The sequence below is a fragment of the Diaphorina citri genome, unplaced genomic scaffold, assembly GCF_000475195.1.
Source record: "Diaphorina citri unplaced genomic scaffold, Diaci psyllid genome assembly version 1.1 scaffold1150, whole genome shotgun sequence".
In the NCBI taxonomy this organism is placed as follows: Eukaryota; Metazoa; Arthropoda; class Insecta; order Hemiptera; family Psyllidae; genus Diaphorina; species Diaphorina citri.
In genome coordinates this window covers 77,787-93,780 of record NW_007378579.1, presented here as the reverse complement: position 1 = coordinate 93,780, position 15,994 = coordinate 77,787, and the positions used below count along the sequence as shown (strand labels likewise).

At 38.7% G+C, this 15,994-nt stretch overlaps 2 protein-coding genes across 2 annotated transcripts; one reads left to right on the top strand and one right to left on the bottom strand.

Moving 5' to 3' along the window:
* The first annotated feature begins 7,783 nt into the window (after positions 1-7,783).
* On the top strand, positions 7,784-11,023 carry LOC108253033. The gene is made up of 4 exons (XM_017446238.2): positions 7,784-7,941; positions 8,303-8,436; positions 8,688-8,769; positions 10,975-11,023. The coding sequence occupies exons 1-4, from the start codon at positions 7,793-7,795 to the stop codon at positions 11,021-11,023; spliced, it is 414 nt and encodes a 137-aa protein (XP_017301727.1). The 5' UTR covers positions 7,784-7,792.
* Positions 11,024-11,439: 416 nt separating this feature from the next.
* On the bottom strand, positions 11,440-12,369 carry LOC103514480 (wiskott-Aldrich syndrome protein homolog). The gene is made up of 3 exons (XM_008479363.1): positions 12,276-12,369; positions 11,947-11,966; positions 11,440-11,667 (listed from the first exon to the last, which is right to left on the bottom strand). Exons 1-3 carry the CDS (start codon positions 12,367-12,369, stop codon positions 11,440-11,442), a joined length of 342 nt encoding a protein of 113 aa, XP_008477585.1.
* Between the last annotated feature and the right edge of the window lie 3,625 nt (positions 12,370-15,994).

Sequence of the window (15,994 nt, the reverse complement as noted above, 5' to 3'; positions counted from 1 at the left end):
CGACAAATTACCCCTAAATACAATTCCGGCGCCCCCCCCCCCCATCCACCAAAGACGTGTCAATGTTCAATTTTTCAAAGGTAATGGGGGAGATTTTCTCAGTGCATCGGGCGACGCAGTTTGGGTGTCAAAGCTAATTAAAAAATGGAGGTGCTTACTTGAGCTTTGAGGTGGACTTTACATTGCTTTCTCTTTTCAATTGGAGTTTACTGTGCGGAGTTTGGTACTCATGGTCGGTGGTAAACCTTACGTATTGATAAGAATTCAGGTATAATGGTTAGTTCATTATGTTAGTTCTGCACCAGAACAAGACAGCACTGATGATGCTATAAGCCGAAACATCTACAGCTACAGGATGCTGACAACCTATAAGGCTAGCCACTCTCGCTCAGACAATCTGTCAAACCTCGGTTAGAAAATTATTTACCTATACCTACGTATTCAATCAGGAGTATCTTGCTAAAGAAATAGCAAAGGTTGAGTGCGAAGGGCATCCACTCGTAAAATTTGTAGCCAAAACCAAATGTCAGCCCAAAGCAATCACCCTAGTAGGGCTGATTGAGAGGCTGACGAAAAACGCCGACTCCGTCTGTAGACGGGAAAAGGCAAAGAAGAAGACTCAATCATAGTTTTAATCTGCCTCTGAGTAATGCTGAGCATAGATTCATAGAATCTTTGTAGCCAAAACCAAATGTCAGCCCAAAGCAATCACCCTAGCTAGGGCTGATTGAGAGGCTGACGAAAAACGCCGACCCCGTCTGTAGACGGGAAAAGGCAAAGAAGAAGACTCAATCATAGTTTTAGTCTGCCTCTGAGTAATACTGAGCACAGATTCATAGAATCTTTTTTAATTCTAGAGTAGGTATGCTCCCTCTCCTTATTGGGAGGAAGACAAGATTGCCTAGGAGGGGTGACGGTAAGTCGATTGTGATTTTAAAGGTCAAAATAATGTTATTCCCCAACGCGCGAAGGGTTGGTGCGTTTTTCCCCTATTCCCTCTCCTTATTGGGAGGAAGACAAGATTGCCTAGGAGGGGTGACGGTAAGTCGATTGTGATTTTAAAGGTCAAAATAATGTTATTTCCCAACGCGCGAAGGGTTGGTGCGTTTTTCCCCTAATTCAATCTTTTTGGGGGAAAACTTTGAAAACAGAGGAGGTAAGGTGAAGTCAGCATTTTTCTCTGGAGAGTCAATTTCGAAGGAAGAATAGATGCCTTCTCCTTCTCCTCTTCCTCCTTGTTCTTCTACTCTTACTTCTTTTCCTTCTCCACCTCCTATTTCTCCTTCTCCTCCTAATTTTGAGAAAATAATGCAAAAAATACCTCAATTCCTCCTTCTTCCCTTCTTTTTGGCATTCTCTTCCTCTTTCTCCTCCATCTTCTTACCAGCAGATGCATGGAGTAGCAATTGTTTCCATATGTGTCCGTGGAGGTGAGAGGTAAGATCCGATTCTAATAGAAAGATATTTTCTCCTATCTTATATTTTTATCTACGTGGGTAAAACTTTTATTGCATTATTCCTTTGCGATAAAATGAGGATGACTGAATGCATTTTCAATCTGTGGATAGCCTTTAAAGATTTATGAATCAGCGGCAGTTGAATGCACCAGTTCCCAATGGAACAGTGATGTTAAGCAACATGATAATCATCTATTCTAGTACTTGCTGCTGTCCATTTTGGGGTGCATTCAGTTCCGCGAGGACAGTAAAAAACGGTCTCAATAATTGAGGACCTTGTTAGAAGTCCAGGAAAAAGTGAGGCATAAAAGCCTTGTACCTACCAGATTTAATAGGCACTCTTAAACCCCGTTAATAGGTCGTTCACCCCTGAAATTCAATCTCTCCCCTGTACAATCTGTACATACCATTTAGGTGTGTACCTACCTTCTTCTCTCTATCTCTCTCCCTCCTTCTCTCCTATATCCCTGACATTACCTTCATGAAAAGAAATCTTTGAGAACAAAAAACTCAAAACTTTTTTCAATATTGCCACTCTGGAATGAAAACAAAATGAGATTTAGTTGTTGGCATTGAGTTGAAAGAAAAGTACCTACCTATGTGGATATTTTTAAGAAATGGATTTTAAAAATTTGAATTCATTTCCATCACAAGGAAAATATCTTTTGAAAAATTAGTTGAACTTAAAAGTCATGCTGACTAACAATACTCTAAGATCCAAGTTGTTTTGCTGAGATTAGTTAGGGGACTATTCATAACTATGATTCTATAAAAAATAAATTTGCTTTAACTTACCATTGTGTCGCTGTTCTTGTCTTCTCAGAGCGAAGACCAAATGATAACTGATGTCTAATTGGTACAGGGATTGGTTTTTATAAGTAGAGAACATTATTCATCTTCTTCAGAAAGACAAACGTCACAGGTGGACACTAGAAAATGCCCCCCGGAAAAACAAACCTAACACAAATTGAAAAGTGTCTCTAGCTAGAATGAAGATAATTAATTTCAATATTGTTCTAAATCTGTATCCAGAAATCAATGTTCAATATGAGTCTTACAGGGTGAAACCAAATAGAAATAATATTTTAAACAAAGTCCTATCAAGTACAGTCCAAATATTGTATAGATCATGGCGATTCAATTGCACTACGGATTACGTCAACACTTACAACTGTTAAAAGTTTAAAACTTATATCGTCAAAGCATTACAGAATATTCCGGACAGATAGAGTACACCTGGTGTTTTTTGAATCACCCGGTATAATGTACTTTAATTATGTCACAGGTCATTAGAATGAAATGTCGTCTGCTAGCTAGATTACGAAGTACTGTGACTTTAAAGACACGTGAAATAGGTAACTCAGATTTTACCTCAAGTACTCATGACATTGGATTTTATTCCTTCTTTTCCCTGGTTTTTCAAAAAGCTCCAGCTCCTCAATCCTCCTCAGAAGGCTGCATCCATCCTGAAAGAGGCAGAAGAAAACTTGCCATTTACCTACCTTTATAATTTCTTTAAATATATTTCAAAAAATCATCTGGAAGTGGTGTTCCTGCTGGGTTGGTCCAGATTGCAAAGGCTGCAATTGGAGTGTTTGCGATGGGTGAGAGTGTAGTGAATTACCTAAGGTGCTTGTACAAGTTTTGCCATTTATGTTGTATAGGTGTAAATTACACTTTATATTCAAAGGCAATAAAAACAAGCAATACTTTAAGAGGGGGGAAGGTCTCCCTACCTTTGCATTATTATAGAATCAAGAAATTTCCCCCTCCCATATGTATGGGAACATTGGATTTAGATCAGAGGGAGAAAAGGGGAGGGAGGGATATGTTAATAAAAATCTCATGAGTTTTTAAGATGGAAAAAAATCTTATTATAACATTAGACACTGGGTGTGTGGAAAATAAAGAGTGCTGAGAAGAGAGGTAGAAGGGAAATGTCCTTTGCTTTCTGGCATCGAAAAGCAGAGATGAAAAGGTCGATTCCAATTTTTGAAGGGGGGTTGGGGGGAAACCTGGAATTTGTAAAAATGAAGAATAAATAGTAGGTACATAATTAAGTAAATCTTCTCAGATGATTTGGTCCATCACTAATCCAAGTCATTATTAAAGTGTTTGTTAATGTTCAAAGCTTGAACAATAAATATAGGTGTAGATTCCGATGGCGAACCATCTTGGATTTTCCATGGTTCAGTACAAGCGCCATTTCAATTTCCAAAAGGAAACTCTTCTATTGGCGATCTGCTTTTGGTATTCCGGATTGCCGAAATCATTCTGGAACATCCTATACTTTTGCCTTCAAATACATAGTATGCAAGAAATGTATATCTATATATCAAGATTTTTTCTCACCATCAGATAAATCTTTTATGTGGGCATGAAACGGTGTAAAATTCCTCTGCTGTGTGTCGCGGACAAAAGTGTGTAATTTAAAGTTTTACTTGAAAGATTGTACCGTGTGTAGCAGGTTTTACATAGCATTTCTGAATATCTTTTCATTGTTATCAACAATCCGATTTACCGGACAGGTCCGGCACAGACAAACAGGAACGTAGATAGACGGCCTTCCTTATTTCTCTATCCCACATTCATTTCTGTTCCTCATGTCCCACATGGATTTCAGTTTCATATATATATCAAGGATATAGGGTAGGTAATATGTACATACCTACATAGTAAGTAGTTAGGAATATGGAACATAGTGGAAAAAATGTATTGTGTATAGATTTGAAACAAGTGCTTTTGATTTTTTTTAACTCCCAGTGACGGAGGGTAGGTCAGATTTTGGGAAAACTTCATTCTTCTTTTGAACGGTTCCTTTTTTCTGCCTCCAGGAGCCATTCTTTTTGAGATAGGTACTATTGCGAAATTTTGAGGCCAAGACTAATCAGATAAAAGTTTGTTAAAACCATTTGAGGGATCAGTATCTTAGAAACTTCATGAAAATCGTAGAAACTTGATAAAAATGTCAACACAAGGAATAAAGTAGGTATAATATAAAGATAATTTGCTCATTAAATTTTAGGTCTGATCAGGCTTTCGGGGGCTCTGAACTCTTTGCGGCTCAATAGTTGTTCACCCTTTGAGTGAGCTTTACATCTCACTACTGAACCACTAGAATATTGGTACGTAACAGTTTCCAGCTCTACCTTCGCTTCTGATCACATTATTTATTTATTTTGAAATCAGTGAAAACCCAACTCTCTTTTCGAAAGGTATAAAAGACGACGAATTTTTCTCTTTCCCACCCATTTCTCTTTAACTCTCTTCCCATTCCCCACCCATTTCTCTTTGACTCTCTTCCCATTTCCCATGGCTCGCTCCCCGTCAAAACAATAGGTAGGCATCAGGCTTTCGGGAGCTCTTAACTCTTTGCGGCTCAATAGTTGTTCACCCTTTGAGTGAGCTTTAGATCTGACTGAACCACTAGAATATTGGTAGGTAACAGTTCCCAGCTCTACCTTCGCTTCTGATCAGCACATTATTTATATGAAATCAGTGAAAACCCACCTCTCTTTTCGAAAGGTATAAAAGACGACGAATTTTTCTCTTCCCCACCCATTTCTCTTTAACTCTCTTCCCATTCCCCACCCATTTCTCTTTGACTCTCTTCCCATTCCCCACCCATTTCTCTTTGAATCTCTTCCCATTTCCCATGGCTCCCTCCCCGTCAAAACAATACATAAGTTTTCTCTTTCCCACCCATTTCTCTTTAACTCTCTTCCCATTCCCCACCCATTTCTCTTTGACTCTCTTCCCATTTCCCATGGCTCCCTCCCCGTCAAAACAATAGGTACCTACATAAGAATAAAATCAACCCCTTTTCTCCAAGTATAGAATATTGATATGTTTGGGAGAAAAGAAAATATTAAACTCAGCTTTTCCTGATATATCAATTCCTTGTACGTGAAAACTTTACGTAAATATAAACAGGAGGTACGGATGCGATGGGGTCGTTGTAAGAAATAGCTACCTTCGTGCGTTGCGCGTGGTTGACATCTGGATGGGTGACCAACTGACCAATAATGAGCTAGCTTTTCCAGATAGAAATAATATTTTAAACAAAGTCCTATCAAGTACAGTCCAAATATTGTATAGATCATGGCGATTCAATTGCACTACGGATTACGTTAACACTTAAAACTGTTAAAAGTTCTCGAATAAGATAGAGAAGAGAGGTTCAAGTGCCTGGGACATTGTGCTGGAAGAGCTTACAGCTGCAGGTAGGTAACTATTTTCTTTTTCTTTTTGAGGTATAACGTATTAACGCTACACTGTACTTCTTATTCCTAAGGTTTTTGGTGACGGGGGGTTTAGACCTGTCTCACATTGGACACGCGACTTTTAGCAGCACTTAGTCGGCTGCAAAACCAAACCTAGGGAAATGATATGGTTAGATATGGAGTCTATAGAGGACTTCTATGTATTATTCTTATAGGTATGTAGGCGACTACCCAATGTGTGACGGGTATAAGCTATACGCTTAATCCTATTAACTTCACCCAACCTGAGTATAACTGTGACTTTAAAGACACGTGAAATAGGTAACTCAGATTTTACCTCAAGTACTCATGACATTGGATTTTATTCCATCTTTTTCCCTGGTTTTTCAAAAAGCTCCTCAATCCTCCTCAGAAGGCTGCATCCATCCTGAAAGAGGCAGAAGAAAACTTGCCATTTACCTACCTTTATAATTTCTTTAAATATATTTCAAAAAATCATCTGGAAGTGGTGTTCCTGCTGGGTTGGTCCGGATTGCAAAGGCTGCAATTGGAGTGTCTGCGATGGGTGAGAGTGTAGTGAATTACCTAAGATGCTTGTACAAGTTTTGCCATTTATGTTTTATAGGTGTCATATCTCACCTACAGACGAGGGCGATGAGTTCAACGATGTTCTACCTGTTTATGAGACACCCATGTACAATAGATTGCGGCGTAGTGGTATTGCCTCTGAGTGTTGCAAGAAAGCTTGCACATTGTTCACCCTGTTGTCTTATTGTCCTGGAGGTAGGAAACAATGAAATGAAATAATATCCATCGGAAAATGAAAATATGAGTTTGTGGATAAAAAATACATCTCTAAACCTGTGGATTGTGATGCTCATAGCAGTTATTTTGTCCTCAAATATGTGGTTTAGAGGAGTTGGTAGCTCTAGCTACCAACTTGGTTGGTTGCCTCTAGGCAATAGCGGAAAGCTTGCACATTGTTCACCCTGTTGTCTTATTGTCCTGGAGGTAGGAAACAATGAAATGAAATAATATCCATCGGAAAATGAAAACATGAGTTTGTGGATAAAAAATAAATCTCTAAACCAGCTCTAAACCTGTGGATTGTGATGCTCATAGCAGTTATTTTGTCCTCAAATATGTGGTTTAGAGGAGTTGGTAGCTAGAGGCAATAGCATGGGATTTCAGATCAACAGGCCTCTAGTTCGAAATCTAGTAGTGGAAATAATTTTACTGAAGAATGAAAAGAAGAAAATTTTAGCCCTAACATTTCTAACAATGTTTGATCAATACATTGAGTTTACCTTTTCTAGGACAAAAATAAAAGGGCAATAGCATGGGATTTCAGATCAACAGACCTCTAGTTCGAAGTCTAGTAGTGGAAATAATTTTACTGAAGAATGAAAAGAAGAAGAAAATTTTAGCTCTAATATTTCTAACAATGTTTGATCAATACATTGAGTTTACCTTTTCTAGGACAAGAATAAAAGTACCTACTGAAATAAAAAGAAGGCTTGACGTTGTTGTGTTGTGTTTTCACTTCATTATTTTTCCACTAAGAATTTGTTATAAATTTAAATATTCTCTTTGTACTCGTATATCGAATAATAAGTTTAATAATGTTCTCTTGGTATCAACGTGCATAAATACTTACCTACTTACGAGTAGGTATTAGGTAGCTAGGTATTAAGATCGTTATCAAGGGATTTGAAAACTGAAGAACCCAGTTAGAACTTTTGTCGTCTCGATTTTTCCTGGTAAAAAAAACTGCAAATATCATTGTCATGAAAATATTACCTACGGTTTTTTCTTCTTTCCAGGAAAAACTAAGTACCTACTTCCTACACGTTTTACTTCGGGACATTATGGCAGTTATATTTCTTAGGCGCGCCTCTTTTTCCCAGGAAAATTACCTACAACAGCCTCCATTTTCTAGCCTTTCGCTTGAATTTGAATCTCTTTCAAGTGCCAATTATAGTCTTCTTTAATATTATAAGAAAGAAGATACCTTAGGTAGGTACTTATACTTTAACGAAGTGCACAAGAAGTGTTTTGCTAGGAATTGAAGTGTTTTGCTAGGAATCAGCTAGGTACCCCAGTTCTTTGCAAATGCTGAAATTAAGAGTTGCCAAACGCACCAGACAAGCTATAACTTTAGAATGGAACCGGGTTGAATCCGAGGATGATGGTGACTCAATGGTGGCATATCTGCTCCAGAGGGAAGACTACAGAATACGGTCTTGGGTACCAATCTATAGGTAAGTAGTGTTAAGTTTTATTTACAAATTTTCAATAAAGTTTAAGCTAGGGCTATCTATATTTCTCTGACGGCTTGTCCGACCTTGATGACATTTGGCAAAAATGTTCAACACAAGAAGTAAGGAAATAAAGCTGTGTTCACACAAAGTCGATGGTCGTCGATTGATGTCGGTCGACGAGGTGATTCTATGCTGTCCAGGCAGTGTGGACGGTTCCAGTCGACATCGATCGACGGCCGGTGGACCATGTGTAGACACAGCTTAAGACTGTAGACCCGAGGGTAAATATTAGTACAAATTTACCCACTATACCTAGGTTTTAGTTTTTATTTCGAGTAGGTATTTTTCCTAAAAATTTCAGCGGATTCAGCAATTCCATCATGGTCGACAATTTGAGACCGGAAACCTGCTTCAAATTCCGAGTCCAAGCTTTCACCAAAAGCTCCAACACGAAGCAGGTGCTTTACAGTGAGGAAATTTATGCTGACACTTCGGGTAAGTTTTAATTACTTGAGTTTGCGTAGCTTCTAAAATGTCCATATAGGTATCTAGAGATTCTTAGGAGTTGCAGGAGTAGATAGGTATATCCTCCAGAGTTCAATTGATGGTCCAATTTTTGATATTGGCTTTCGATGAAATTGTAGGTATCTAAGAATATATTTTTCTGATGACTTTCCGTCCCCATGACAATGGTAATGATAAAATTAATTTAATGATCTTCCTTCAGGAAATACTTCTGATTTCAGATGATTTCATGTCTGTTACAACATTTCACCGGGCAATTCAATATGGGGACTTGAACGACATAAGGAAATTTGTCAGGGAGAGGTAAGTCTCAAATATGTATATTGCATTGGTGCCCAGTGCTCAACCTGCAGCTCGATGATTTTCACTTTTTAGATACCTAGGAGGAAATAATAATAATAATAAAACTTATGTAGGTATTTACAAACAATTTAGGTACGTCTTTTATTTACAAAAATACCCAGAGTAATCAATACATTTAGAATGACAATGAAGAAGATTCAGACAAAACGGTTTGGACTGGTCTGATCTTGATGTAAAAAGTCTAACCATCATCGTCAGCGAAATCAAATGAGTAGTATATTATTCCAAGTTCTGACAAGTCGATTTTAGAGGGTGCACTGCAATGTGTATCCTTACGATGTTGAAGGCTTTTTGTCCGATTAGGAGGGAACATAATATAAATGCATAAAGCTGGACCGCTGCAAATAGCAGGGGCATCGCCCGTTTATTTGGACGGGACTGGTTCCATCAGTAGAAACGTTTTTGACGATGATGGTCACTCCAGATTCAGGAAAGCAGTTTTATTGCATTATTCCTTTGCGATAAAATGAGGATGACTGAATGCATTTTCAATCTGTGGATAGCCTTTAAAGATTTATGAATCAGCAGCAGTTGAATGCACCAGTTCACAATGGAACATTGATGTTAACCAACATGATAATCATCTAGTACTTGCTGCTGTCGATTTTGGGCTACATTCAGTTCCGCGAGGACAGTAAAAAACGGTCTCAATAATTGAGGACCTTGTTAGAAGTCCAGGAAAAAGTGAGGCATAAAAGCCTTGTACCTACCAGATTTAATAGGCACTCTTAAACCCCGTTAAAAGGTCGTTCACCCCTGAAATTCAAGCTTTCTCTCCCCTGTACAATCTGTACATACCATTTAGGTGAGATGGTGGCCATCATACATGGCCATCTGGAAGTGGTGGTCCTACTGAATGGCAAAGGCTGCGATTGGAGCATTCGTGATAGGTGAGTGAAGAGTGAATTTCAATTCCTTGTATAGATTTTGCCGTAAAATACAGGTATTACGAATGGGGGACTTTAATGGGGTATAGAAAATTTGGACCGATTGCAATACTTTCATTACTAGTATAGCTCCGCTATACTGTAGTAATAGAAAGTAAAAAAACTTTTGCCCTCAAAAAAAAAAAAAAAAAAAAAAACGCGTTATCGTTAAGGTAAATATTATTAGTGAGGCACATAAGCACATTCACATTCCCCTGAAAGGTAAGGTTTGGGTATATAAATTACACTTTATATTCAAAGGCAATAAAAACAAGCAATACTTTAAGAGGGGGGAAGGTCTCCCACGGCGTCGCAACGAAGTTAACTAGGCTGGCAAGGACGCGGGTAGATTGTCGCCTAATTTGCCCATGTCACTAAAAACTTTAGTAGCTTAGAGCGATATCAATCCTTTATCGAACCAAAACTAAATAATTTATTTGAACTCCTTCATCTTCAGGACGCTTCCTGCCAGCAATCAATCTACATCTCAGGATTTTCTGGACAGATGGTTCACGTTCCGCTGATGACATGCGTCCTTCTTCTAGTAGTCCTGTCAGTCACTGCAGACGACCTATCCAGGGACAAAATTCCGGACAGCATTCGCGTCTGTTCTGGCGCTCTGTCATCAGCCTTGTCGTGGTGGTGCTCACGCGTATCGGAAATTAAAATGCTCGATTCGAATAAGATAGAGAAGAGAGGTTCAAGTGCCTGGGACATTGTGCTGGAAGAGCTTACAGCTGCAGGTAGGTAACTATATCGGAAATTAAAATGCTCGATTCGAATAAGATAGAGAAGAGAGGTTCAAGTGCCTGGGACATTGTGCTGGAAGAGCTTACAGCTGCTGGTAGGTAACTATTTTCTTTTTCTTTTTGAGGTATAACGTATTAACGCTACACTGTACTTCTTATTCCTAAAGTTTTTGATGATGGGGGGTTTAGACTTGTCTCACATTGGACACGCGACTTTTAGCAGCGCTTAGTCGGCTGCAAAACCAAACCTAGGAAAATGATATGGACAGTGGCGTAGCGTGTATGTATGGCGTGTATGGCGACCATACAACTCAAAAGTTCACTCTAGTGCTCATACATATTAATGGCATGTACTGTGATGGACTTGGTAAACCTGTGCATGAGCGCTACACGCCCTACACTTGAATTTAGACCACGCTACACCACTGGATATGGAGTCTATAGAGGACTTCTATGTATAATTCTTATAGGTTTGTAGGCGACTACCCAATGTGTGACGTGTGCAAGCTATACGCCTAATCCTATTAACTTCACCCAACCTGAGTATAATGGGGAAAAGCCAGGGAATTGTCTAGATATGGTCATCCATCCAGATACCAACTACCCGCAATGTTGTCAAACTTGAGTGATCCATTGGAAACTGGTGCATTCGACATGCTATCCCAGGTGTAGAAATTCTTTAATTATACTAATTTTAATTATGGACTTTATTGCAGTAAAAAATTCAAAATCATTCTCTTCAATATTTACAGGGTTGTCTTACACAATGGGGAAAAGCCAGGGAATTGTCTAGATATGGTCATCCATCCAGATACCAACTACCCGCAATGTTGTCAAACTTGAGTGATCCATTGAAAACTGGTGCATTCGACATGCTATTCCAGGTGTAGAAATTCTTTATACTAAAAAGCCTTGTTAAGACTATAGCCTTGTTACTAAAGTGGTGGTGGTGGTGGTGATGGTGGTGGTGGTGGTGGTGGAGGAGGTGCTGGTGCATAGGGGGCTGGTGGCCCGTATTCTACCTTTGGTGGAGGTGGTGGTGGGGCTGGTGCATAGGGGGCTGGCGGCCCATATTCAGCTTTGGGTGTTGGAGGGGCGTATGGACCGGATTGAGGGGCAGCAAATGCCAAGGCGACAAAGCTGAGTGCCACGAGTAAAAACCTCTGCAATGGAATGAAGACAAAATGAGATTTAGTTGTTGGCATTGAGTTGAAAGAAAAGTACCTACCTACCTATGTGGATATTTTTAAGAAATGGATTTTAAAAATTTGAATTCATTTCCACCACAAGGAAAATATCTTTTGAAAAATTAGTTGAACTTAAAAATCATGCTGACTAACAATACTCTCAGATCCAAGTTGTTTTGCTGAGATTAGTTAGAGGACTATTCATAACTATGAAAAGACAAGATTCTAATAAAAAATAAATTTGCTTTAACTTACCATTGTGTCGCTGTTCTTGTCTTCTCAGAGCGAAGACCAAATGATAACTGATGTCTAATTGGTACAGGGATTGGTTTTTATAAGTAGAGAACATTATTCGTCTTCTTCAGAAAGACAAACGTCACAGGTGGACACTAGAAAATGCCCTTTAAAAATTTGAATTCATTTCCACCACAAGGAAAATATCTTTTGAAAAATTAGTTGAACTTAAAAATCATGCTGACTAACAATACTCTAAGATCCAAGTTGTTTTGCTGAGGTTAGTTAGGGGACTGTTCATAACTATGAAAGGACAAGATTCTAATAAAAATAAATTTGCTTTAACTTACCATTGTGTCGCTGTTCTTGTCTTCTCAGAGCGAAGACCAAATTATAACTGATGTCTAATTGGTACAGGGATTGGTTTTTATAAGTAGAGAACATAATTCGTCTTCTTCAGAAAGACAAACGTCACAGGTGGACACTAGAAAATGCCCCCCGGAAAAACAAACCTAACACAAATTGAAAAGTGTCTCTAGCTAGAATGAAGATAATTAATTTCAATATTGTTCTAAATCTGTATCCAGAAATCAATGTTCAATATGAGTCTTACAGGGTGAAACCAAATAGAATTAATATTTTAAACAAAGTCCTATCAAGTACAGTCCAAATATTGTATAGATCATGGCGATTCAATTGCACTACGGATTACGTCAACACTTAAAACTGTTGAAAGTTAAAAACTTATATCGTCAAAGCATTACAGAATATTCCGGGCAGATAGAGTACACCTGGTGTTTTTTGAATCACTCGGTATAATGTACTTTAAAATATTTTAAACAAAGTCCTATCAAGTACAGTCCAAATATTGTATAGATCATGGCGATTCAATTGCACTACGGATTACGTCAACACTTACAACTGTTAAAAGTTTAAAACTTATATCGTCAAAGCATTACAGAATATTCCGGACAGATAGAGTACACCTGGTGTTTTTTGAATCACCCGGTATAATGTACTTTAATTATGTCACAGGTCATTAGAATGAAATGTCGTCTGCTAGCTAGATTACGAAGTACTGTGACTTTAAAGACACGTGAAATAGGTAACTCAGATTTTACCTCAAGTACTCATGACATTGGATTTTATTCCATCTTTTTCCCTGGGTTTCAAAAAGCTCCTCAATCCTCCTCAGAAGGCTGCATCCATCCTGAAAGAGGCAGAAGAAAACTTGCCATTTACCTTTATAATTTCTTTAAATATATTTCAAAAAATCATCTGGAAGTGGTGTTCCTGCTGGGTTGGTCCAGATTGCAAAGGCTGCGATTGGAGTGTCTGCGATGGGTGAGAGTGTAGTGAATTACCTAAGGTGCTTGTACAAGTTTTGCCATTTATGTTTTATAGTGTCATATCTCACCTTAAAAATAATAATAATAATAAAAAAAAAAATAAAGTAATAATACTTCCCTCTACTTGGAACTTTGGTTCTGAATAAATAAACTAATAATACTTACTTAGGTACCTCTACTTGGAACTTTGGTTCTGAATAAATAAAGTAATACCTATGTAGGTACCTACTAACCTACCTCTTGAGAACTTTGCTAACCTCTCTTTATCCTACAAGTCTTAAGGTGGTCCGCACATGGGTAAATTTGAAATAGTAAATAGGTATTTACTATGTACCTATTTACTATTTTATTTATTTATTTATTTATTTTTTTAAGGTGTGTCCAAACATAGTCGACCGCGTCGATCGACGAGGTGAAGAGGTGAATCTAATATTTTGTCAGGGTTAGTGTACGATTTCAGTCAACGGCGATCGACGGGGTCGACTATGTGTGGCTTTCTCCTATCCTGTCTTTCTCTCTCCGATTTCGCGACGATAAGACCTTAGCAGTTTACAGTTCCCTCTGTCAAACCTCTTGAAAAAAAAAAATCTCAAGCTGTGTCTACAGGTCTACACACAGTCGACGTCGCCGGTCGCGGCGTCGATCGACAAGGTGAAGACTGTGAAGAGGTGAATCTATGTATTCTATGTTGTCGAGGCAGTGTCCGGTGTCAGTCGACGATCGAACACGGCGACGATTATGTGAGACAAATCTTAATCTCACTTCGCTCGATTATACTCTCTGTCCCAGAAACTTGAACCAAAAGCTTGCAAGCTCGGAAACATTCTCTGCTAGGCTTCGTCCAATCTGTAGTCTTACCGATCATACTATTCGGTTACTCAGTAGATCGTGAGTTGATGTCAGTATTAGTTCGACTGTTCGACTCTCCGCTCGGTAACTAAGTAAATCCCAGGTAGAGTTTTTATTTAGTGATTCATTTGGAATTGTTGAAATAATAATCGGATTTTTTTTTTTCGTGTAATTTATTTTAAATAAATACCTAGCTATTGAAAACTATTGATAAACAAATAGGTAGGTATTGTAAAAAAGTAGAGTGTCAAGGATTACTAAATACCTATAGATACCTATACGTACGTCCCAACTACATTTTCCGCCCAAGGGGAAAGAATATCAAAACACACTACAATGGATAAATCAATCTCGGTTAGGTATAGGGGGTGCGTTTTCCCCGAACACTTGTCTTATCAATAATGCAGACAATTATCTGCACGCACCCCTCAAACTCACCCCCACTCAACCCTCATATCTACCTCCACCCCTCAATCAATCTCACCCTCCATGCTTCATTCCTACCCCTCCCTCTGTTGACTTCCCGCAGAATATTTGATGAGGAATCACAACCCCCAACCACCACCCCCCACCCGCTCAATTTCTTCCACTCTATAAATAAGATCATCAATTTTGCACCCCAAAAAAACTTCGCCCCCTCTTTTCTTTGGACGCTAAATTACCCCTAAATATAATTCCGGCGCCCCCCCATCCACCAAAGACGTGTCAATGTTCAATTTTTCAAAGGTAATGGGGGAGATTTTCTCAGTGCATCGGGCGACGCAGTTTGGGTGTCAAAGCTAATTAAAAAATGGAGGTGCTTACTTGAGCTTTGAGGTGGACTTTACATTGCTTTCTCTTTTCAATTGGAGTTGACTGTGCGGAGTTTGGTACTCATGGTCGGTGGTAGGTAGACCTTACGTATTGATAAGAATTCAGGTATAATGGTTAGTTCATTATGTTAGTTCTGCACCAGAACAAGACAGCACTGATGATGCTATAAGCCGAAACATCTGCAGGATGCTGACAACCTATAAGGCTAGCCACTCACGCTCAGACAATCTGTCAAACCTCGGTTAGAAAATTATTTACCTATACGTATTCAATCAGGAGTATTAGCTCTTGTTTCTTATCAGTTGTTGAAGTTCCCTTTTTGTTTGGCCACTTGGGAAGAGACTGATGATGGAGGTTACGATTTGGGTTGAAGTATGGTAACCTGTTTTTGCTAGCACCAGGTCGATACCCTGAAGAAGGATGTCTTTGATTATTATGTGTTCTAGATCTCCAGTTTGTCGGATAACTATCATGATTTTGTCTACTTTGTGATTGATTGGAAGGTAGACCAGGAGAGAGCCTTGATGGATTATGATAGAGTGGACTGTTGTCTTGGTCTTTTTTCAGCCATGGAGAGGCCTTTGGAATATCCTTGGACATTTTCTACATACCAATTATTCTGTAAAATAAGAAAAACCTAAATTTTAAAATAACAAGAAGGTGCTTAGTCAATTTAGTTTGTCCAAGAATGCAGTCTAAACAAGGACCAAGGAAACAAGCTGGTATAGGTTAAGTACTTACACTACTAACTTATGCACTTACCTACCTATAAGAATTTGGAATAATAGGTACGTACTACCTACCTACTTAATATAAATGGTTAATTTACAAAAGGTTAAACCAAAAATGTCATTTCCTGTGTTCAGACATTTTTTTTTTAATCCTTTTGCTCTTTGACATGGGTCCCAAAACACACCACCAACCTCCAGATCCAGAGTCCACCGCGCCAGCCACTGCACCACTGAGGTTGGTCTTCAAATCTCAAATGTCATTGTTATTTACCTATGTACCTATAGGTACCTACCTACCTTTAACATCACCTCTTGAAGAAGTAAAAA